The 23,061-nt window shown below is 42.0% G+C and overlaps 1 protein-coding gene across 2 annotated transcripts; it reads left to right on the forward strand.

Moving 5' to 3' along the window:
* The first annotated feature begins 2,211 nt into the window (after nucleotides 1-2,211).
* Nucleotides 2,212-6,768, forward strand: LOC133728034 (phytosulfokine receptor 2). 2 transcript variants are annotated; one of them, XM_062155458.1, is made up of 2 exons: nucleotides 2,212-2,772; nucleotides 3,176-6,768. In XM_062155458.1, exon 2 carries the CDS (start codon nucleotides 3,178-3,180, stop codon nucleotides 6,331-6,333), a length of 3,156 nt encoding a protein of 1,051 aa, XP_062011442.1. In that variant the 5' UTR covers nucleotides 2,212-2,772; nucleotides 3,176-3,177; the 3' UTR covers nucleotides 6,334-6,768. The 2 variants fall into 2 exon arrangements, with proteins under 2 accessions (XP_062011442.1, XP_062011443.1); XM_062155459.1 differs by having other exon boundaries at nucleotides 2,212-2,537.
* The last annotated feature ends 16,293 nt before the right edge of the window (nucleotides 6,769-23,061 follow it).

The raw sequence follows: 23,061 nt of genomic DNA on the forward strand, positions 1-23,061 counted from the left end.
CTTAACCACCTGTTAGGTGTTGGGTTTTAATTACAAAAGGCCTCGGTACAATTGGGTGTGATCCACCCACTTATAAGTTATATTTTATTTGTCACTTTTCCAATGTGGGATCTTTCCTCTCCAACAAATAGCACCACCCTTTTAAAATCTTAGAGCAACTCCAACAGCTTCCCTATATTTAGATTTTTCTCTACTTTAGGGAAAAATGAGCCTCTTTTGCTCCAACAGATTCCCTATAATTATCCCTATTTTAGAGAAAGTGAGGAAAGAGAAAACCAAATTCCCTATATTTACAGCAATCTCTAAAATTTAAGGAAGAATATGGAGATTTTAGAGATTGCTGTAAAATAGAAAATCTGTTGGAGTTGGAGAAGAAAAAGATGCTAAAGCTTTGACTTTTGCTTCTCTATTATACAAAAATTATAGGGAAGCTGTTGGAGTTGCTTAGAAGCATCAAGTTTTTCAACTTGAAAAACAACAAAGGTAAGAAAGTTAAGTTATTCAATCTTCTAGCGATATATTAACATCATTTATGTGAGAAAGAAGGGTAATTAGTAATTACCATATTGATATGTGCCAATAGAAAACAAAAAAGAATGTATTAAATAAAAATTTATGATATATAGTCGACCTATTTTTTTCCTTAAGTTTTTCCCATTTATTTATTTAATGAGGAGGGGCATAGATGAAAATTTGATAAAAAAATGAGACAAAAAAAAATCAGGAATGTGCATTTAGACATTTAGTAATTGAGGGGTGTATTTAAAATTTTACGTGGAAGTAATCTAGCTAAAAATCATTAACTAAGACAATTTTTGGGGAAAAAATATTAATATTAAGAACTTATCAAAACAATATTGTTCATTTCTAATTTGATGTTTTTTGTCGCAAAAGGATCAAAAGAGGAAAATGGAAATATTTAAAGCTAGTGTACTATGTTTTTACTCATCAAGTTATCAACAAGTGATCAATGATGTTCTCTATCGTGGGATCTGTCATCAATTTTAGGATGAATGCATCCTTGATTCGTGTATGCTTTCCCTGGTAGGTTTCAGACTTAATCATGAGAGGTGCCAAAAGTTGTAACACAAAAGAAGAAAGAATGGTGACCTGCCATAATGAGGTTTTCTAACCTTATATTCACTTTGCTACAACTTTTACTAAGCCGTTGACATTTACTGTGTTAATTTTTTTGGTCTAATAATGATTTATTACATTGTGTTTTGGAGTTATTTTTGTTATATATCAGTGTCCTTTAATATCATTGTTGTATCTCCCTATTTGTTTCTTAGTCAAAATAATTTGCCTTTTACTAAAATATGGCGTTATTTGAGATTTATTGTGGTATGATCAGTTGCTCGATATAATCTTACTTGGACTTCATGACGACACAAAATCAAATCTAGGCGCGTACATCGGAGACTCTTCTTTGTAAACTTCCATTTTATCAAAAGTATTGAAATGCGTAAAGATGCAACAACAACAATCCATCTTGGGAAGCCTCGCAAGATTTCTGGTATGATAGCAGAGAAGAGACAAGTCGGTGAGATATGTGATTTTTGGTTCCAGAGCTTCATGGTTGCAAATCAGAATCAGATTTGAGCAAAGGAAAGGAGAAAGATATGAATATGGATGTAGGTTTTTTTAGCGCTCCTCCTTGTAATATTCTACTTTTGGAAGCTCATTTATCAGATTTGTCTAACTTAAGATTAGTTGTATTTTAGAGTCTTTTGCATACGTATGTAACAATAATAATAATAATAATAAACTTTTCCCCATGAGATAAAGAAGAGATTAAAATGGGGTTGGGTGAATTCACGTGTGGGAAGGTTGAGTAGTTGACCCGAAAGTCCGGTGGCACAGTGGTATTCACCAATCTTGGATCACGCTCCTAACCCCCGTGACGTCCGCCTACCGCCGCCCCAATCCACCACCACCACCACTCTCCCTCCTCCACCGTTTCCATCCACCCCTCGCAGACACCGCGCGTGCAAACCACTCTCGCACCCTCCTTCCGCCTAAAATGACCTAATTCCTTCCAAGTGTCTGCAACGCGCGCCATGCAAGCCTGGGACAAACAAATCTCCACCTCACAAAATGATGCAAAGAGACAAAAATGTAGAGGCCATTGTCATTGACAATCAGTGTGACTTTTGCTCACAGTAGAAAAATCCAAGAGAGAAAAATTTCTGCCCAGAGAGTCAGCTCTTTGTGCCCTCAATTCAAAATCAAACCAACTAAATCAGACAACACTGTAATTAGGCCAATTAAAATAAAGATTCTCAAGAAAGAAGCTTCCTTTTCCTCTACTGCACTAACCCAAGTAGAACTAGTGTGTGTTTCTGTCCTAGAACTGGTACTGTTTGTTTGATTTGAAATATCTGCCCCCTTCTTTCCTTTTCTTCCTTTTTTATATTCTGCACTCATCTTTTTCTTTGCTTTGAAAAATGAGGGGAGAGGGTGAGAGAAGCGTCTGGATTTTGAAAATGGGGGAGACCCATTTGTGGAAAAAGTGCCCTCCCACTGTTTGGAGTTAGGTAATGTATAAAGGGTCTTGCTTTTCTGCCAATTGATGGCAATGCTTGTGAAACCTCGAACCTTTTTCAAATTTACTGTGGGGTGGTTTTTGGGTTCAGAAAAGCTTTCTTCTTTCTTATGATTTGTGTTGATGGTTGGTGTTCTGTGATGTGGGTGTGAGGACTATGGTTTTGGTCAAGGGTTTTTGAGTTGAGGTGGGGACTGGTGTTGATTACTGCTCCACTTTTTAAAGAGGTCAGTGGCGCAGTGCTAATTGCTTCACGTACAAGTTGTTGTTAGTTTGTTAGCTCTTTCTGTGGTTTTTGAGGTGCATTGGGATGTGGCCTCTGGGTATTTAAATTTAAATTTAAATTTCTGCTTTTGGGTAACAATTTGAGATTGAATTGAGTTTCTTTGATTCCATATACGTGGTCTAGGGATCTGATTCCAACTGGGTTTCAAATTTCAATACTTGCTTGATTTCAAGTAGCAAGTTGCTGGTTTTAAAGTGAAGCTCTTCTGGGATTTCAGTGTAGAAGTTTCTTCATTTGGATTTTTTTTTTTCTTCCCTGAAAGCAGTGCCTGATTTTCTCTGATTCAGCTGAGTGTTATGGGAGTGTTGGTCTTAGCTTGAGTTGGATATCTGCTTTGGTTTCAGTGATGGTGGTGCTGGGGATCATTCCAAGGACATTCCTCAAATGGGTTTTCTTGGCTTGCTTTCTTGGTTCTTCTTTGGGTCTTGATGCCCCAATCCAATCCTGTGATCCAAGTGATCTTCTTGCACTCAAGGGGTTTGCAGGAAACCTTACAAGTGGGTCTATTATCACAGCATGGTCCAAGAACTCAAATTGCTGCCAATGGGATGGTGTGGTTTGTGAAAATGTGAATAATGGTACAGCTGCAAGCAGAGTCACCAAGTTGTTTCTTCCCAACATGAGTCTCAATGGAACAATTTCGCGCTCTTTGGGTGGATTGGGTCAGCTGCAATTGCTTAATCTTTCTCTGAATCATCTTGGAGGTGGATTGCCAGCAGAGTTCTCAAACTTGAAGCGGCTGCAAGTTCTTGATTTGAGCTACAACAGGCTTTCAGGACCAGTTTCAGGTGTGCTTGCTAGTTTGAAGTCCATTAAAGTACTGAACATTTCAAGCAATTCAATCAGTGGTGACTTATCTGAGCTTGGGGCTTTCTCAAATCTTGTGGTGTTCAACATAAGCAATAATTCATTCACCGGTCAGTTCAATCCTCAAATTTGTAGCTCTTCCGATGCAATTCATATTCTTGATATGTCTAAGAACCATTTCACCGGCAGTCTTGAAGGCTTAGGCAATTGTAGCACCTCTCTCCAGCAATTGCACTTGGACTTCAATTCATTTGCAGGCCAGCTACCAGAATCTTTGTATTCCTTTTCGGCCTTGGAGCAGCTTTCAGTCTCTGGGAACTCTCTTTCTGGCCAGATAAGCAACAAACTGAGTAAGTTCTCTAGACTCAAGACATTACTCATTTGTGGAAACCAATTTGTTGGTGAACTTCCAAATGTGTTTGGGAACCTTAGTCGACTAGAACAGTTAGTTGCACATTCAAATTTGTTATCTGGGCCATTGCCTTCAACTTTGGCACTCTGCTCAAATCTTCGAGTGCTTGATCTTCGAAACAATTCTCTATCAGGTTCTATTGATCTTAATTTCACTGGCCTTTCCAAACTCTGCACCCTTGACCTTGCTACTAATCGTTTTTCGGGCTTCCTTCCAAATTCACTGTCATATTGTCGTGAGTTGAAAACCATAAGCCTTGCTAAGAATGAGTTAAGGGGTTCAGTCCCTGAAGACTTTGCCAAACTCACATCCCTATCCTTTCTCTCATTGTCAAATAACAGTTTTGTAAACTTGTCTGGGGCACTATCTGTGCTACAGAAGTGCAAAAACCTCACCACTCTCATTCTTACCGAAAATTTCCTTGGTGAGGAGATTCCCAAAAATGCAAGTGGCTTTGAAAATTTAATGGTTTTAGCACTTGGAAATTCTGCTCTTAAAGGCCAAATTCCAGCTTGGTTACTGAGTTGCAGGAAGTTGGAAGTCCTTGATTTGTCTTGGAATCACTTGGATGGCAATATCCCTCCATGGATTGGTCAGATGGAGAACTTGTTTTATGTGGACTTTTCAAATAATTCTCTCTCTGGAGAAATCCCAAAAGGTCTAACAGAGCTGAAAAGCCTCATTTCTACAAATAGCAGTCGATCATATCTTACTGCCTCTGCTGGTATCCCGCTATTTGTGAAGCGAAATAAGAGTGCTAATGGACTGCAATACAACCAGGCCTCGAGTTTTCCACCTTCAATATACTTGAGCAATAATAGAATTAATGGATCAATCTGGCCTGAAGTCGGACGACTAAAACAGCTCCATGTTTTGGATTGGAGCAGGAACAACATTACTGGGATCATTCCTAGCTCAATCTCAGAGATGGAGAACTTGGAAACGTTGGATTTATCATGTAATAATCTGTATGGTTCCATCCCTTCATCACTTAGCAAGCTCACATTCTTGTCAAAGTTTAGTGTGGCAAATAATCACTTGCATGGAGCCATTCCCAATGAAGGACAGTTCTTGAGCTTTCCCAACTCAAGCTTTGAAGGCAACCCAGGACTTTGTGGGGAAATATTTTCTCCATGTAATGCCACGAATGCAGGTCTCAAGCCTGTAATGCCATCAAGTTCAAGCAGTAGATTTGGTCGGAACAGTATCCTTTTAGTAACACTCAGCATAGGAGTTGGGATTGCACTGCTTCTTGCAATTGGTCTACTTAGAATGTCAAGGAGGGAATCTGAAAATCAAATTGATGATTTTGATGAGGAACACAGCAGGCCTCACAGGTTATCAGAAGCACTTGCATCTTCAAAATTGGTGCTTTTTCAGAATGCAAGTTGTAGGGATTTCACAGTTGCAGAGTTGTTAAAATCTACAAACAATTTTAACCAGGCCAACATAATTGGTTGTGGTGGTTATGGGCTGGTTTACAAAGCCAACCTACCTAATGGCACAAAAGCTGCAATCAAGAGACTTTCTGGGGAATGTGGACAGATGGAGCGTGAATTTCAAGCTGAAGTGGAAGCCCTCTCAAGAGCTCAGCACAAGAACCTTGTCTCTCTTCAGGGCTACTGCAAGCATGGTAATGACAGGTTGTTAATTTACTCTTACATGGAGAATGGAAGCTTGGATTATTGGCTGCATGAAAGTGTTGATGGGATTTCACCTCTCAAATGGGATGTAAGACTCAAGATAGCTCAAGGTGCTGCTCACGGATTGGCTTACTTGCATAAGGGCTGTCAGCCAAATATTGTCCATCGAGATATAAAAACGAGCAACATTCTTCTAGATGAGAAATTTGAAGCTCATCTGGCTGATTTTGGTCTCTCAAGGCTACTTCGTCCTTACGACACCCATGTCACAACAGATTTGGTTGGAACTTTGGGCTATATTCCTCCGGAGTATAGTCAGACGTTAACTGCAACCTGCAGGGGCGATGTTTACAGTTTTGGTGTTGTTCTTCTTGAACTTCTTACGGGCAGAAGACCTGTTGAAGTGTGCAAAGGGAAAAATTGCAGAGATTTGGTATCATGGATGTTTCAGATGAGACGTGAGAAGAGAGAGGAGGAAATTATAGATTCATCAATCTGGAATAAGGATCATGAGAAGCAGCTTCTGGAGGTACTTGATGTTGCCTGTAAATGCCTAGATCCCAATCCCAGGCAGAGACCCTTTATCGAAGAAGTTGTATCATGGCTTGATGGTATTGGATTGCAGAGTGAGAAACAATGAAGATCCTTGCTGCATTTCACCTTATGGAACCAACCTGAGGTTTGATTAGGATCCCAAAATGAAAAGGTATACCTCTAAGCAACACTGATGCAAAGTTTATGGTGTGCAGTCTCAAATCAACTTTGGTTCCTTGTAGAAACACCCCTTCGTACTATATACTCACAGATGTAATATGTATACAAAGGCTATGTTGGCCCTTTCTATCTAAATTCAGCATTACAAAATTTCCAGAATTTGCCCCTTTTCTGTTTTCTGCATTACGTGCTTTGCTTTGTTCTCTGATGAAATTGCCATTGTCCAAGGCGTCTAGCAGTCGAAATGTGTTGGCTTTTTGTTTCATTTGCATAGAAATTGATTTTGTTTCATTGTACGTACCTGACTTGGATACATTGAGTACAATCACATTTTGGAATGTTTTCATAGCTTTGCATTTGAAGATCCCTTCAGGTAAGTATACTGGTAAGAAAATCTTTTCTTTTTTTCTATTTTTCCCTTCTTCTCAGTGAATGAGAGCCTTATTATTATTATTATTATTATTATTTTTTTTTATCTCAAGTTATTGACAGCTTCAATAGATGTTCTCAGGTATTCATCAGTATGGAGTATGGATGCCAATGTTAAGGCATATTAACTCTTAACATACAGTGATTTATAATATTAGATTTCTGTGATCCTCGGTTAATTTCTGACTGTCACTGCATTGCTTTCTGAAATTTGCTCCACTGTACTTTTCAGTAGTTAAACAGAACACAAATATCTCCATCAGCTGAAAGCTGGTTTGTCCAGAATAATTCAAGACTTGGCGTGTAAGCTTATTATACTTTTCCCTTTCAACTAAGCTTCATCTTTGTACCTTTAGAAGGAGAATAATGACCATGTTTTAAGCTCAAGCTCACTTTTTGTGAAGCTTGTTTTACTGACCTGTGAATAGAATCTATGACCAATCTATTTGGGCCTCAATTAAGGCCTGCTTTTGTGTGAGCCCAAATTCATATATAAACAAATTGGAATATATGATGGAATTCTGAAAGATATAACCAAAAAAGAGAAAAAAATTTCTCAAACAGAATATAAACAAAATATCAGATTGGGAGGGTCACTCTGTGCTTCCAGAACGTGTCCAAACCCTTCCACGTTTCACTCTCTTTGTTGTGCCACCTTAATTTCCATAATATGGGACATATATAATCATCCGCAAGAATAGTTGACGATGAGGAAGAAAACATTAGGGTCACAAAGTCACAAACCAAAAAACCAAGCCAAAATAGCAGCCTAGCAACAATGTTCATAGCAAGAAGAGCTATTGCCTCTATAGCTGCCGGTACTCAACCCTCCACCACAGTCTCTGAGGCTTACCTCTCCACTGCTTTTGAACGTGCAGAGGTAAATTTCATATGGTAAAACTTGACCTACACGTGGGTTTTCAGATTTGGTTTTTACTTGTTTCAATTAGTATTTACAGTAACGTTCCTTCTCTTGCAAGATATCCGTAATTTTATCTTGTCAAACTGAATGATCCGCAACGATATCTGATCGTAAATTAACAGTTTGACAATCTAACATATCATACAAACATTTCTTACATAATAATCTAAGTTTTCAGGGAGCTAATGAAGTGGCGGAGGCAAGAGAAAGCCGGAGTGATGTTAGTATGGAAACAGTTATACCCCATACTGATCCGGTGAAGGAAGGCTTGTTTGAAGCCAAGCATCAAGACATGGCCATGACCACTGACGCCGCAAGAGAAGGACCGGTGAAAGCGGCGGAGATGGAAGACACGGTGGGAGACACTGCGAAGCGCACTATGGTGGAGGGAGCGAAACAGGTCAAAGAGGCCGTATTGGGAGAAGATGAAGAAGAAGGGCCGAGCAAGAAGAGCTTGAGTGATGATGATACTGATAGTATTGAGGATCTGAGGAGGAGGGCAGGAGGGTATGATAAGAGGAATGGTTGAAGAGAGTTTATGTACTACGTTTGTAGCAAATATGTATAGAGTGGTAATATTAGCATAGCTATAGCAAGTTTGTAATGAATGTCCATTTCAGCTGGGTTGTAAGGACCCGATAACAAGCTTTGGTTACAAAATGGTTAATTAAGTTGATGTGTTGATTTAATCCTTTAAAGGTAAACTAATATATTCCAGGGGAATTCTAGAAAGATCGAAGATACGGTCAGATTGAAATGAATTCCACGAAAAATTGCTGTTGTTCGTTGGTTTATTTCTCAGAAATGACCATTAGGTTGGTAAGTTGGTCTAGATTATAAAGGTTTAACATACGTCTTCATGCGCATGAGGTCTGGACTGGGGTAAAAGTGTAAAACCATCTTAAATCTTCGATTGTGGCACCTTTTAATACAAACATTGGATCATATCTAAATGGGAGAACTTTAATCATTCTTTACTTGTTGGAGATAAATTTGGCTTTCTATATATAGTCAAAGACAAAGAGGAAAAGGATTTCCTTATTTCTCACGGAGTCCAATTAATTACACACGAGGTGGGAATATAGCTTGGGCTTGAAGCAATTTTTTAAATTAAATATTAAACAGATGCAAAGATATTCTGGTGATTTTGATTCCTCTATCTTACAGTCATGTTTTTGATAGAGTATGGTCAATTTGTGGAGAAAGGCATTACCGGAGAGAAATGATTCAAACACAAAGGTAACAACAATATTGGACCCACCGGAAGATGTCATGGTCGACATCCTATTGAGACTGCCGGTAAAATCACTCTGCGCCATCCAATGTGTATCTAAGACCTCTTTTAACATAGCTCGCAGCCCAGGCTTTGCTACACTGCAAAACTTGTGCTTGCTTAACTCTGCTACCAACTCGGATATCTCTGAATTCCCCAAGTTTATGCTTCTTAGGGAATCGCTCAATAAAAATTATAAGAGCATAGTGGCATTGCAGTCATTCGAATACAGTAGCGGAAGGCACACATTGACGAAAACCAGACAGTCTGCTCTTGTATCAAAGATTTGCTTCCGGAACCATTCTTACAACCAAGTAGACTTTGTTTACTGCAACTTGCTTTGCTTAAAAAGGATTTATGGAGTTCTATGGCTCTATGCCTCTTAGTCAATCCACTTAGGGAAGAAGTTTTAAAAGGTGGTGGAATCGAAGATGATTCCATTAATGTATTATGGTTCTGCGTGAGTATTATCTTTCCACAGGCGATTGTCAAAACCCATTCCATACCAATTACTATAGGTGATTGGAACTTCGATGTTACTAACTGGTAGCTTTAAAAGGTGATGGAAAGCCAAATTTATTAATGTATTATGGTTCTGCGTGAGTATTATCTTTCTAGTATGTTGCCAAAATTGTAAAGCAAATAGAGTAGGCAGTCGTGCACTCTTTGCTAAATGGTGCGTGTTAGAATACACAGGATTAGTTGAGACTCATGATATTATTTCGGGACGTTCTCTTCAGGCTTTTTGTCATATGGGGTTTAGGCTCTATGCCCGCCCCCCCCCCCCCCCCCTATGTATTCTATGTTTTCATTATTGGTTAAGGCTTAATGGTAGCTGTTTTGGCCCTACCTCAAAAATTTTTTTTTTTTTTTTTTGAATTAAGGGATTTGGAACCCAGTCAGGCTGGGGGGGCTCATCCCCACGCCCATATTATTATTATTTAAATTTTGCCGCATCGGGGGGGGGGGGGACGTAATACCTATACCCCGAGCATGCATAGTTGCGTTACAATTGTCTTCATGAAGGATATCCTGTAAAACAGTCCTGATCACATGGTCAGTTACTGACCATGGATTTTCTGGTCACTGACCGTCCGATTGAGATCGGACGGTTGACAGCTCTCATCTTAAATCTCATTACTTAGCTGTCAACCGTCCGATCTCAATCGGACGGTCAGTGACCAGAAAATCCATGGTCAGCAACTGACCATGTGATCAGGATCGTCCTGTAAAAAATCAGGAGCCTCCACTAAAGAGAGATCCACAACACGATCAAAACTAGCAAAATGTGCCAACCTATGGGCCACATTGTTTGCTTCACGAAAGATATGACGTATTCTAATAAAATCAAAAGCTTGCATATACTCTCTACAATCATCTAGAATACGACTTACCTCAGAATTGTCCTCCCCTTGATTGTTAATAAGAGCCTCAACAAGGGTGGAACAATCACTTTCAAACTCAAACCTGTCTCCAACCCAGGCGAATAGCCATCAGCAAGCCCACTCTGCAGGCCTCTGCTTCACTATGGTAGGCTGAGCATATATTAGAGATGGATCGGGACCATGCTCCCTTGAACCTGCCCTGCTCATCACAGACCACCACCCCAACACCACCAGCCTCATTATTACCCCGGAATGCCCCATCCACATTGATCTTTAGTCGGCCTCGAGGAGGGTAGACCTATTTTGTCGTCATCCTCCTATTGTCCCTTCCCACCGCTCGACGAGGATGGAACCGCTGATACTGATCATGTAACAAATGCATAGACCAGGTCACTGTATGCATGGGGTTGAATTGACCACCATCCCATACTAATTTATTTCTTTCAGACCATAAAGACCAAAGTAGCATATAGAAGACGTCCACCTGTGGCTTTGAGAGCAAGCCTATCATGTCAACAACCCATTCCTTCAAGGACGTCGTTGCATGGTTTCTGGCACGCAAACCCAGTGGGCTATAAAGCCAAAAACATGCAATAACATTGCATTCCTTAAAAACATGTAAACTGTGGTCATTCTCATGCCGACAAAACACACAAAGATGATCACCCAAGTGGACTCTTTTATGTAAAGCGACTTTACTAGTCTCCATATGAAGTTACGTACCTTAGGTTGGATTTTTGTAAAAACAACATTTTTAGCAATGCTATTTTTAAGTCAAATTTTAGCTAAAGTAACTAACAAGTCATTTTGGCGAGCGACTTTAGAGCATCTTTAACAATGTTAGTCATTTTTAAGTCAAATTTTAACTAAAGTAATTAAAAAGTCATTTTTGCTAACCACTTTAAAAATATGTCTGCATCAATGTGAGCCTCAGAAATATTTGAGGTAGTAGAGCGTGGAATTATTCGAGATTGAATTTATAATCTCGATAATTAGCAAGATGCTTGAGATTATTTTTCAAAATTTTTCACAAGGTTAAATCTTCAAAATTTGGATTCTGTAATAAATTACGCGATGCGACGAGTCTGTGAGAATTTTCGAGGAATTTTTCAGACACGGGAACTATTTATTATGAATTTCTAAAGTTGGAGAATTATAGAAATTCATTTTAAGTAAAAAGAAAATCCACGGTGCAATCTGAGGCGTCCAAAATTCCCACCGCTTCATCGTAGCCACTGAAATTCAATTCCTCTGTCCGGTCACGAGACGCTGACGGACCACCAGCGTTCGAACCACCTCAACGTCGTCGATATCCCTCTGGTATCGATTTGGTCGTTCATCAACCGTGGAGCGAGAATTGATGTCGTGAAGCTCTGAGTTCTCCGGTGGGTCTTCGGCAGGGGCATAACTAAGTCAAGGGCTGGTTGGGCTATAGCCCAACCCATGTTTCGACTGAAAATCTCTCAAGTATACCTATGGCGCAGTCCCATATCCAGCCAAATCTGGTTACTTCGAGAAAGGAAAAAAATTATGTGTGAATTAGCCTTCGTCGGCTTGGTTCTTTATCTGAGTTGGTTTAAATGAAGCAAAAATGAGTAATTTGGTTTGAAGTTTTAACGTATTGGTGGAGATGAATTATGGTTGAGAAGACAATCAACCCTACTCTTCTACCATTTCCACAATATATACACACACTAATCAACCCTGCTCTTGCTGCACTAGTTGTTGGGATTGTGATTGCTATGCCCATTTCAATTAATGATGCATACTCAACTCCTACACGTGTGTATAGTTGTACTAAAAAAAAAATTTTGGGCTTCGCCCAAAGAAAGAGATCTAAAAATATAGCCCACCCCATTTTCAGATCCTAGATCCGCCACTGGTCTTCGGCTGTTTCCGGCGACGGAATGATCTGCATGAGGTAGGAAAATCAATCCTTGTGTCGAGCTCTACGTTGTGCTATGATTTGTTTTTTAAATCGGTTAAGTTTTGAACGATTTGGTTTTAGGTGCTTTCGGATTTGACGGGCTGCTGTCAACGACAGCGATTCCGGTGCTTTTGGGTTCAGCACCTACATCCTAGAGCATGACTCGAGACCTGGTTGCGCTCGATTCATCGAGTGGGTGCAACTTGGTGAATTCGAATTTGCTGGGTCGCCTCTGTTCGTAGTTCACCGAGTTGTTTGCTGTGGATTGATGCATGTTTGGAATCCTCGTCAAGTCAGTTAGGCCGGTTAACTATCAAAGGTAAAATTCTGAATCTTAAGGTTCTGTGCGATGCGATTGTTCTTCTCAGTGCAGAATTGGAATGGATTTGTGGATATATGCTTAATTTGGCTCTATTGTATGTTGATTGATTATGCTGGACAATGGAATTGGCATGTTGATTAGCTACTAAGTTGAGAACTGGAAAATTAACCAAGGTATACTATGATATATTGGATAGAGGTGAAATCATGGTTTGTTTATCATGGCTTTATCTAGATGTTATGAGACTTCAGTGTTTAAATATAAAGTTTGTCTAAATGTTGGGTGCCTTTAGTAATTTTCGGGGTGCACCTAATTGAAAAAGAAATTGTGTCGATTTGAGAAATATCTTGATATAGTTCTGATAAATGGTAAAATATTCGGTAATTAGGATAATTATCGAATTTGTAGTTATTGGTCAAACCTTGGTCAACTCCTTGTCAAATCAGGAAAAGTTGGTTGGACGATTTATTAATCGTTGAGACTTCAAATAATTGTTCGATATATTATTAACGATCATTATGTCGGAATTAGGACTCCAGTTACCCGAGGAACGGAAGGTTTGTAAATTCCGGACAACGCGGAACGATAAAGCTTCGGAATCCAGGTAGGGGATTTGAGACTCACTCGGTTAATTGTTTTTCGTATTTAATTTAATGGTGATGCATGATGAGTTAAATGGCTTGGTTACGTTAAAATGTAATGCATGCTAACCAAACAGTTAGAGAATTTGTGATGGCTTGAGAGCGCAGGGTGGCACTGACTTCCTTGGGTTCAATCCCCTTAACCTCCGGAGGGTTAGCTACACCGGTCGAACGGTGCAATTGCAATGACGACCAGGTTCCGTGTGTGTAGCTAGATAGTGGACGCTTTTGCTACGCTTACCTGGTTTTAAATTATTGTTTGGCTCCAGTTTTGTTGCAGCTAGTCAACAGTCTCTTTTTTGCGCGGGCGTGCCAGCATCGTTTGGGTGCGGTCGTTGGGGGTGTCCCTTAACCTGACTTCTTTTGAGCGATTGTGGACGAGGAGAGCACCAACCTCGTCGCGAGATTCTTCTGTGCCTCGTGCTGGAGGACTTTGTCTTGTATCACCAAGTCGATACTCAACGTTGTAGGTCGAGCAGAGCGAAATCACCGAGAAGTAGAGAGAACTTGCCAAAGCGTGACTTTAGCTTAGCTGGTTTGCGAGGGCGTTACCCTTGCTTGGCTGATTCCATAACCGTTGTGGTAGCGGTACTACAGTCGGCTCCCGAGGAGACTAGGACCGAAGCACTTTGACAGAGAGTTTGGTGGCACTAACAGTCGGCTCTTGAGAAGAGTAGGACTGGAGTGTGATCATCGGTAAGAGAAGAAGAGGAGTTGCTCTTAGAGAGGGGTTGCTCTAGAGAGGCTTGGATAATCTTAGAGATTGTTGTTGAATTGTGTTGTCTGCGAGGGCGTTACCCTTGCTTGGCTGGTTCCGTAACCGTTGTGGTCGCGGTACTACAGTCGGCTCCCGAGGAGACTAGGACCGAAGCACGTTGACAGAGGGTTTGGTGGCACTGACAGTCGGCTCTTGAGAAGACTAGGACTGGAGTGTGATCACCGGTAAGAGAAAGAGAGGGGTTGCTCTAGAGAGGCTTGGATGATCATAGAGATTCTTTGATGAATTGTGTTGTTGTCTTTTGTTACTTGTTGTAGCCTCTATATATAGGCTACCAAGCCATAGTGGTTGGCCTTAAACAAATCATGATGGGTTAGGTTTGAGCACTTAAAACACTAATGGAATGTTAGGTTTAAGCACTTAAACACTAATGGAATGTTAGGTTTAAACACTTACTGCTCCAATTTTTCTGCAGCTATATCTCCACCAAGAACTCAAAATGGGCCTTCGACTTCTTCATATCAAATGATCAATGAGTGTAGATCATTGTGGCAAATTTTCAGAGCTTTCTTCCATGTGGTTGGGCCGTAAATGCTGCTGGACTCTTTACAGGTCTAGTTTTCCAGTTTTGCTTCTGCAGAAAATTGGACTGATTGTTTGAAGGCTTTCCACTCATAACTAGCTCTGGAACTCTTCATAAGAAATGATCCTTGGGATGTCTAGAATTAATCTGGAAAGTTTTAGCTCATTTGGATTTCATTTGGTTAGTCTGCCGCCCCTCCTTCCTTGTTTAGCTCGGTTTCTCCTAGCCGAAGTAGGAAAATGTGCTAAAGTTGACTTTTCATTTCCATGCTTCCATCATTTCCTTTTCTTGCAGCTCGCATAATCTTCCATAGCAAGCTTTATTTAGCCTCTAAATAATATATTTCGAACTTGTCGACAATATATAGCTTGAGCCACTGACTTTGGCTCAATTTCTCCAAGACACGCCTTGTCAGGCCAAAATGCTCATTTTGGGTCCAAACAATTATAATATAAGGTAAGGTCATATAGTTAGGGCTGGGCACGGGCCGGGACGGGCCAAAATTGTGGTAATCCCGATCCCGGAATTATTAGTCGGGACGGGCCGGTACGGTTGAGGCCATTTTGAGAATTGATCCTGACAGGCCCGAACCCGATCGGTATCGGGCCGGGACCGGGCCCAATCCGGGACAGGCCCGAAAAAAAAAAAAAATGACAGGTTGCCTGAGTTTGGAATGTGGTAAAATTTCACAGTTTGCAACTTTGCATTTCTACTTTTCCATTATTTCAACACTACATTCAAATGATCATTTCAAAGAGAACAAGTAAGAGTGCAATTCCCTACAACACTTCATCATTCCATAATCCAACAAGCTGATCATCATTCCAAAACTGAAAGAAAAAAAGGCCAAATCTACATAGTGCATACTGCATAGTTCCACACTTGCAAATTGCAATTTCATACCAGCCTGCCAAAGTACCAAACCTGCAAGCTGTAGCTAAAAGCCTAAAAGCTAAACAAGAAGAAAAACATGACCAAATCTGCATAGTGCATAGTTGCATACCAATGTACAAAACCTGCAACTCCCTGCAAGCTGCAGCTAAAAGCTAAAGTGCTAAACAAGAAGAAAAAATGACCAAATGTCCAAATATTGCATACCAAATTGGCAAATTACCAAACCTGCATACCAAACAAGACCAAATTTGCATAATCCATTACAGTTCACACAACTAAACACTTCAATTCCAAATTGTCAAAAATTAAGTTCTTAAACACTCAAACCATAACTGAAAATGTGCAAACAACCAAATGAAATCTTCAAACTTCAAACTTCAAAGTTCAAACATCTATCACATTACCAGCTGCCCCAAGCTTTCCCTTGCCTTTTGCTCTTGGAATTGGAGCTGGACACACATTGGTTTTGCTAGATGCAGTGCTTTCATGGTCTGCAAAATAAAAGAAAAAAGAAAGAGTGATGTAAAATGTAAATGCCTATGCACTGAAAATACTAAAAACAGTCAAAACACATGTAAAAACTAAAAACGAAAAAGTAGATACCTTTCTCAACGTCTTCATAAAACTCAAGGTCTTCATAAAACTCAAGGTCTTCAATTGAGCAATCATCAACAACCTCTGCAATATCATCACCTAGCAACCAGTTCTGCATGCAAATCAATCCCTCCACTGTTTTAGGAGTTAATGAGCTCCTAAAACAGTCAATCACTCTGCCTCCTGTTGAAAAACAAGACTCTGAGGCCACTGTGGATGTCTGAATTCCAAGCACATCCCTTGCTATTGCTGCCAATACTAGAAACTTGCAGCCATTTATCTTCCACCAGCACAGGATGTCAAAGCAATCTTCATCATTAGTTGGGTCCAATGGAGCATCCAGGTATTGATCCACTTCATGTGCTACCACTGCCTCACTGCTTTCTTCAACAACCTTCTTCCAATTATTGAGCAGCTGGCCTCTAACTCCTCCTCTGCTGCTTCTACTTGTAACTGTGCTAGACGAAGAGCTTGGAGATTGCTGCCTTTGCAGGTGTCTACCTCCATCTACAACTAGGACATACTAAGACAAAAAGGACAGAAATTAATATATATTTGAAACCAAGTAAGCAACTGAAATAGTATAACAATGGAAGTATGGAACTAGTGTAATACCTGATCATAGAGAGCAAGTAGAAGGGTTTTAATTTCCAAGGTTCTTCTCTGCACCTCATCATCATCTAAACCTTCAGTTTGAAAGATGTGAGTCACATTCTTCAACTTGAACCTTGCATCTAATACAAGGCCAATGATGATCATGTGATTGATTTCATGAAATGAACCATAGTACTTTAACCATCAATATTTTCTCAGTTTCTGATCCACTAGCAATCTCAGGTGCCAAAAACATGTTCTCTATGTTTTTTTCCATGGTAATCACATCATGGAAAGTTGTGTGTACAGTGGGGTGCAATGATGCACTAACTCTCAATGTGACATCATAGAATACTCTTAGAAACTCCACAAAGACCTCAGCCTTCTCCCAATCTCCCACTTCTTGAGGTCCAACCCTATTTCTCTTATTCCTGCTTGGCACAAGATTTCCATCTTCATCATATTCTTCATCTGGTTCCTTGAAGTAGTTTGCAAAATTGCTATCTTCATCTTCAGCCATCATTGTAAATGCTTTCTTGAACTTCAAAGCTGCTTCCAACATTAGATAGGTGCTGTTCCACCTAGTTGGGACATCCAAACACACAAGTCCCTTACAGGGAAGCTTCTCTCTCTCCACCGTCTTCTTAAAAATATCCAATCTGTTTGCATGAAGATCTCACAAACTTCACTGCATTCCTAATTGCTAACACAGACTTTTGCAACCTCTTTAAGCCATGCCCCACTATTAAGTTAGTGATGTGAGCAGTGCATCTCACATGCATGTATTTGACACTCAAAATCTGCTGATAAGATGCAGACTTGTTCATTTTAGACACAAGCCACTCTAAAGCAGACTTGTTTGCAGAGGCATTATCAACTATAATGCACATGACTTTCTCAATTCCCCAATGCACTAAACATGACTCAATAAGCTTCCCTATTGATGACCCTTGATGATTTTGAATCACACAAAAATTATTAACCCTCTTGTGCATCTTCCAATCTATGTCAATGAAATGGGCAGTAAGCACCATGTAATTGACATTTTGAACACTAGTCCAAGTATCGGTGGTTAGACTCAACCTATACTTCCTCAAAGTCTTCCTCAAATCCTTCTTTGAAGTATCATACATACTTAGAAAGGTCCTACACAATTTCCTTCTAGAGGGAACATCAAAAAGAGGACACAGTTTAACACAAAATCTATTAAAGCCTTTCTTCTCCACAAAACTAAAAGGAAGCTCATCAATGACAACCATCTCTACACAAGCTTCTAAATAATCATCTTGACTGTAACTTACTGTGGTCAGTCTATTGCCCTTAAATTTATCACCAACAAGATTTTTCTGCGACTTATCCATATTAGGAGGATAATATCTACAATTCATGTTAATGTGCCTAATCATACCAGAAGTGCCATTCTTAGAACTGTCAACAGCAAAATCACCAACCTTTCCCCTAGGACAGTAGATGCAATGAACTCTCTTATGAACTATCTGAATGTCTTTTCCATCAGCATCTTTTGCATGTTCAATCTTATCATACTCTTTAAAATGGTCCCAAACAAAGCTACGTTTTATACCTGATTTTTCAGAAGGAGCCTCACCTATAGATGCAGCAGCTTCGCTTCCAGAAGGTTGACTTGCAGCTACTTGACCTACTTCAAGAGTTGGATTTGGCCGATTTGCAGCTTCAAGTTGGCTTGTAGCTTCGAGCTGTGTAGGAAAAGCTGGTGATGTGGCTGTTGAAGAATCCTCAAGACCAGAAGCATCTGATCGAGGTCGAGCTATTTTCTTCCCTCTAGCCATCAGCTTCTTCAAGCTGCAAGATCTTGTTGAACTGAAATTGATGACTCGAAAGTTGCTAAATTTGGGAGTCGGTGATGTTGTTGACTTGATGTGTTGAATTGATGAACGATGAATTGGGGATCTAGGGTTCTAAGCTTGGAATCGATCAGAACGGTGAGTGATTGAGTGGTTATCGTTGGGATGAGAATTGGGGATTATCTTACCGTTAGGATCAGCCTATCCAGTGTGCTCGAGTTCATATTAAGACTATAGACTCGAAAATCAACCAATCAACTGCCATATAAATAGAAAAATAAGAAAAACAGAATAAATAAAATTAATTCGGGACGGGCCGGGCCTTAGCGGGATTCCTACGTTCCGAACCGAAGCCCGTCCCGTTTTAACGGAACGGGACGGGACGGGCCCAAATAGTGGATTTTCATATTTTCAAACCGTTCCGTCCCGCCAATTTTCGGTACGGGACCGGTTCGGGATCGGTATTCCGGTTTGAGGTGCCCAGCCCTACATATAGTGGGTCTATGGGACTGGCCATCAGGTAATTGTAGCGCCATATTTATTTAAGTATCATGCATCAGTTTTGAGTCAGAAAATATTTAAAAAGTTTGTCGTTTCTTAAAATAAAATGGTTTGAGTATGTTTTCATACTGGTGCACCATTAAAATTAAAACTTTTCAAATCTAGCCAAGGTGAAGCCCTTATTGAGCAGCGAGGACGAACACTCACCCCCTACAACAGTGTGGTTGCAGGTACTGTGCACTGGTAACGGGATTGTAGCAGACAGAGCTGGGTGCGTGGAATTTATAACTCTTCCTAACGGAAATCAGGTTCCTGGTGTTACTCTCGACCTTTACTTCCAGAAACTTGTTATTCCGGAACTTCTTGTTCAATATTTGTTGTGGTTGTTAAGTCCATTATTCCTTGATTATTTCTAGACGAACAAAGTGAACTTAATAATTTTAAGAAATTTTCACCTCAAAAGTATTTTCAAATCTCCGCTATGCATTTTACGAAAAGCTTATCAAACAAAATGCCTTGCGGTTCTCTAGAATGTAAATTGAGTATTCGGTTTATGTTTTAGAGACTCACAGCACTGTGACGTGCTCGAGTTGATGAGGTTAGGCCTTGTACATACATGTACATTTGCAAGCATAATTAGCTATAATGGGCCACGCTCATTGTACCGCTAAAGGTACTAATTCCAACCAAAGGAATGACATGCAGGTACACCGCCAGGCGGGCTACAACCTTAGCGTCGGATCACCGCCGACGCACCGCCACGCGCCATGCCAAAATGGCATCAGTAGCTCCCAGAGCTGGGAACTGAAACACTTCAGTCCCACATCGAAAACAAAGAGAAGAACCTCCTCTTCCTCACCTATAAAAGGTTCTCTCCTCTCTCCTCATTAATTATGCATTCAATACTTACCTACTGTTACTTTGTCAACATAAATACATTGACTAACTTAGGCATCAGAGAGTTGAAGACCGCCCAGCGCGGTCTCCCTCTAACGCCCTTTGTATTTTACTTGACAGGTAGCGGAAGCTTTAAGAGCATCACAAGTATCGATCTGCCCACCGGTTCAGCGTTAACAAAGGTTCAGCTACTGCCGAACTTTTAGATGTTAACATTGGCGCCGTCTGTGGGAATCCTTGAACGAAAGGTCATCCCACCACAATCACCATGACTAACGATAGCGGGGGAAACGCTGAAGAGCAGGCAGACCATTCCGCCGTCCCCCAACCCTCCGACCCAGCGGTAAGCGTTAACCACGCACTATTCACAACCCCGGCGTTGAGGCAAATCCAAGCAGCAGCCGCCCGCCGGGCCAAGATCTCATCACTATGTACGAGCTGGCACTGGCGGATCTTTATAAGGCAAACAGAGAACGTGAGGAGGAGCGCAAGGAGAAGGCTGAGGCCCAAAGACAGTTGGCTATGCTGATGTCACGTTTTGATGAACTAAAGAGGACGCTGGAAGCCACCGCCAATCCAGCGCAAAGCGAACAGTCTCGTAGCACTAGACGTAGTCGGCCCGGCACTGGCACATTGGTACCGGGGCCAGTCATACAGATGCAGGTGCCGCTGGACCCACCTGAACTTTTGGGGATGGGACCACCGCCCATCCCCCAACTAATGTTAGAGCAGGAGGCGGAATCACTGCCGCGCACCAACCGCTCAGAAGCTAGGGCGAGGACCGAGGGCAATCCACCTGCGCCAAGGCGTAGACAGGTCCAGCGGAATATCCAAGTTGGTTCCGCCGACGATGCAACCGTCCAGATATTGGAAAGGATGCAACAGATGGAGCAGGGATTAATCCGGGTAGAGTCGGGCGCCCCAGCGCCAACTCAGAATCCACTTTTCGTCTCCAGGCCTGGGCCCTTCACCGCTGCGATTCTGCAAGCTATCAGGCCGGCGTACGCAAAAACCCCAAAGATGTCGCATTACGACGGAACTTCTGATCCCTTCGTCCACATGGACACCTTCAAGAAGGTCACCAACAACAAGGGGTTTGACGACGCCACCCTGTGCCACTTGTTCAGCGAAACATTGGACGGTGAGGCAATGAGCTGGTTTTTCGAATGTCCGCCAGGGTCCATTGACTCATTCCATGCACTATCACACGCCTTCCTCTCTCGGTTCATCCTATTGTCCGCCGGACATCACAACACAAGTCAGCTATTCGGCGTCAAGCAAGGGGCGGACGAATCACTGAAGGCATTCGTCACAAGGTGGCGGGCGGCAGCGTCTCAGTGCCGTGACCTAGATAAAACAATGGCATCGGCGGCCTTCAAGCAGAGACTTCTCAAAGGGCCATTCCTCTATCACCTCAACTACAATCATCCTAATGCGGCATATGACCACGTCATGAGTGAGGCGGTCATCCACGCCCAAGCGGAATTCCTCACGTATGGAGAAACCTCACCGCCACCACCAGCAACTCCAACAAAGTCAACACAGCCATCCTCCAGTCATCAGGAAACCGCTAACAAGACCCCTTCAGCACCGCCAACTGACAAGAAGAGGGAGTGGCAGCAGGGCCACCACAAGAACAAGCAGCAGAGGGACCAGCATTACAACAAAGGCAACCGCCCAACCCATGGGATAACCGCAACAAGCAGGCGGAGTCCTCTCAGCGGTATGCAGTGTTTACTGTCCTCACGGCCTCATATGAGAAAATATACAATCAGTGTAAAGATCAGATCCCACCGCCACCCCCACCAAGATACCCAAAAACGGGAAAACCAAGAAATATCGGCAAGTGGCGCAGATACCACGAGGACAGCGGCCACAATACCAACAACTGCAATGCTCTCAAAACGGCCATTGAGACCTTGTACCGTGACGGCAAGATGGAGCAGTTCAAGGTGCGCCAACCGCCACCTGTGATCGCCAATGTTGAGACTTTGGGCCGTATCAACACCATCGACGGCGGTGCCCCAATCACTAGCATGTCCCACAGGGCAAGAAAGCGCTATGCACACGCTAATCATCCAAAGGAGGTCTGCAACATCCGCTACGAGAGGTCCGCCAAGCTCCCAAAATCAGGATGAGAACCTATTACCTTCTCAGAGGAGGAGGAACGCGGGGTGGATCTACCACATGACGACCCATTCTTGGTCGACGCCATTCTTGGCAAATTCTCAGTGGGGAGAATCTTGGTGGACAGCGGGTCCGCTGTCAACGTCATCTTCAGCGGGTGCTACAACCACCTCAAGAGGAACAAGAAACTACTTCAGGATCACGAGCCACTGCTCAGCTACTCCGGGGACGTCACGCAACCACTGGGGTCAGACTACATGCGGCTGGTTATTGGCACTAGTCCATGTATGGCGGAGGTACATACGGAATTCATAATTGTCGATTGCTTTAGTTCGTATAATGCCATCATTGGACGGCCGACACTCAACAAGCTCAAGTGCATCATCGCCGGCTACATACTTCTCATGAAGTTCCCCACGCCCAACGGCACGGGCTGTGTGAGGGGAAGCCAGCAGTTAGCACGATAATGTTATTCAACGACTATAGCACGGTCAACGCGCCGCCATGAAATTCTGACGGTGGGTAATCGGGCACCGCCACCAAACATCTTTGAGGATCCTAGGGATGAGGAAAAGAAGTATGTCAAGAAGGAACCGGTCAACCCGGAGACGTCGTTGAAAGTTGTCTGCATCTCGGACGAGCACCCTGAGCGGACGGTCCGCATAGACGCCCAGCGAGACCCAGAGGTAGCGGCGGAACTCACCCAATTTCTACGTGACAATGCTGCCGTCTTTGCATGGTCATACGCGGACATGCCAGGTATCTCTCATGATATCATCACACATAAGTTGACCATCAAACCATCTTTTTATCCCATCAAACAGAAGCGGAGGGCCTTTGATGAGGAAAAATACCGGGCAATTGGAGAGGAGGTTGCCAAGCTCCTGGGTATTGGGTTCATCCGCCAAGTCATCTACCCCCAGTGGATTTCTAACTTGGTCATGGTCAAGAAGCCCAGCGGAAAGTGGAGGATGTGTGTCGACTTCAAAAATCTCAACAAGGCATGCCCAAAAGACAGTTTCCC

Source organism: Rosa rugosa, chromosome 2 (assembly GCF_958449725.1).
Source record: "Rosa rugosa chromosome 2, drRosRugo1.1, whole genome shotgun sequence".
NCBI lineage: Eukaryota > Viridiplantae > Streptophyta > Magnoliopsida > Rosales > Rosaceae > Rosa > Rosa rugosa.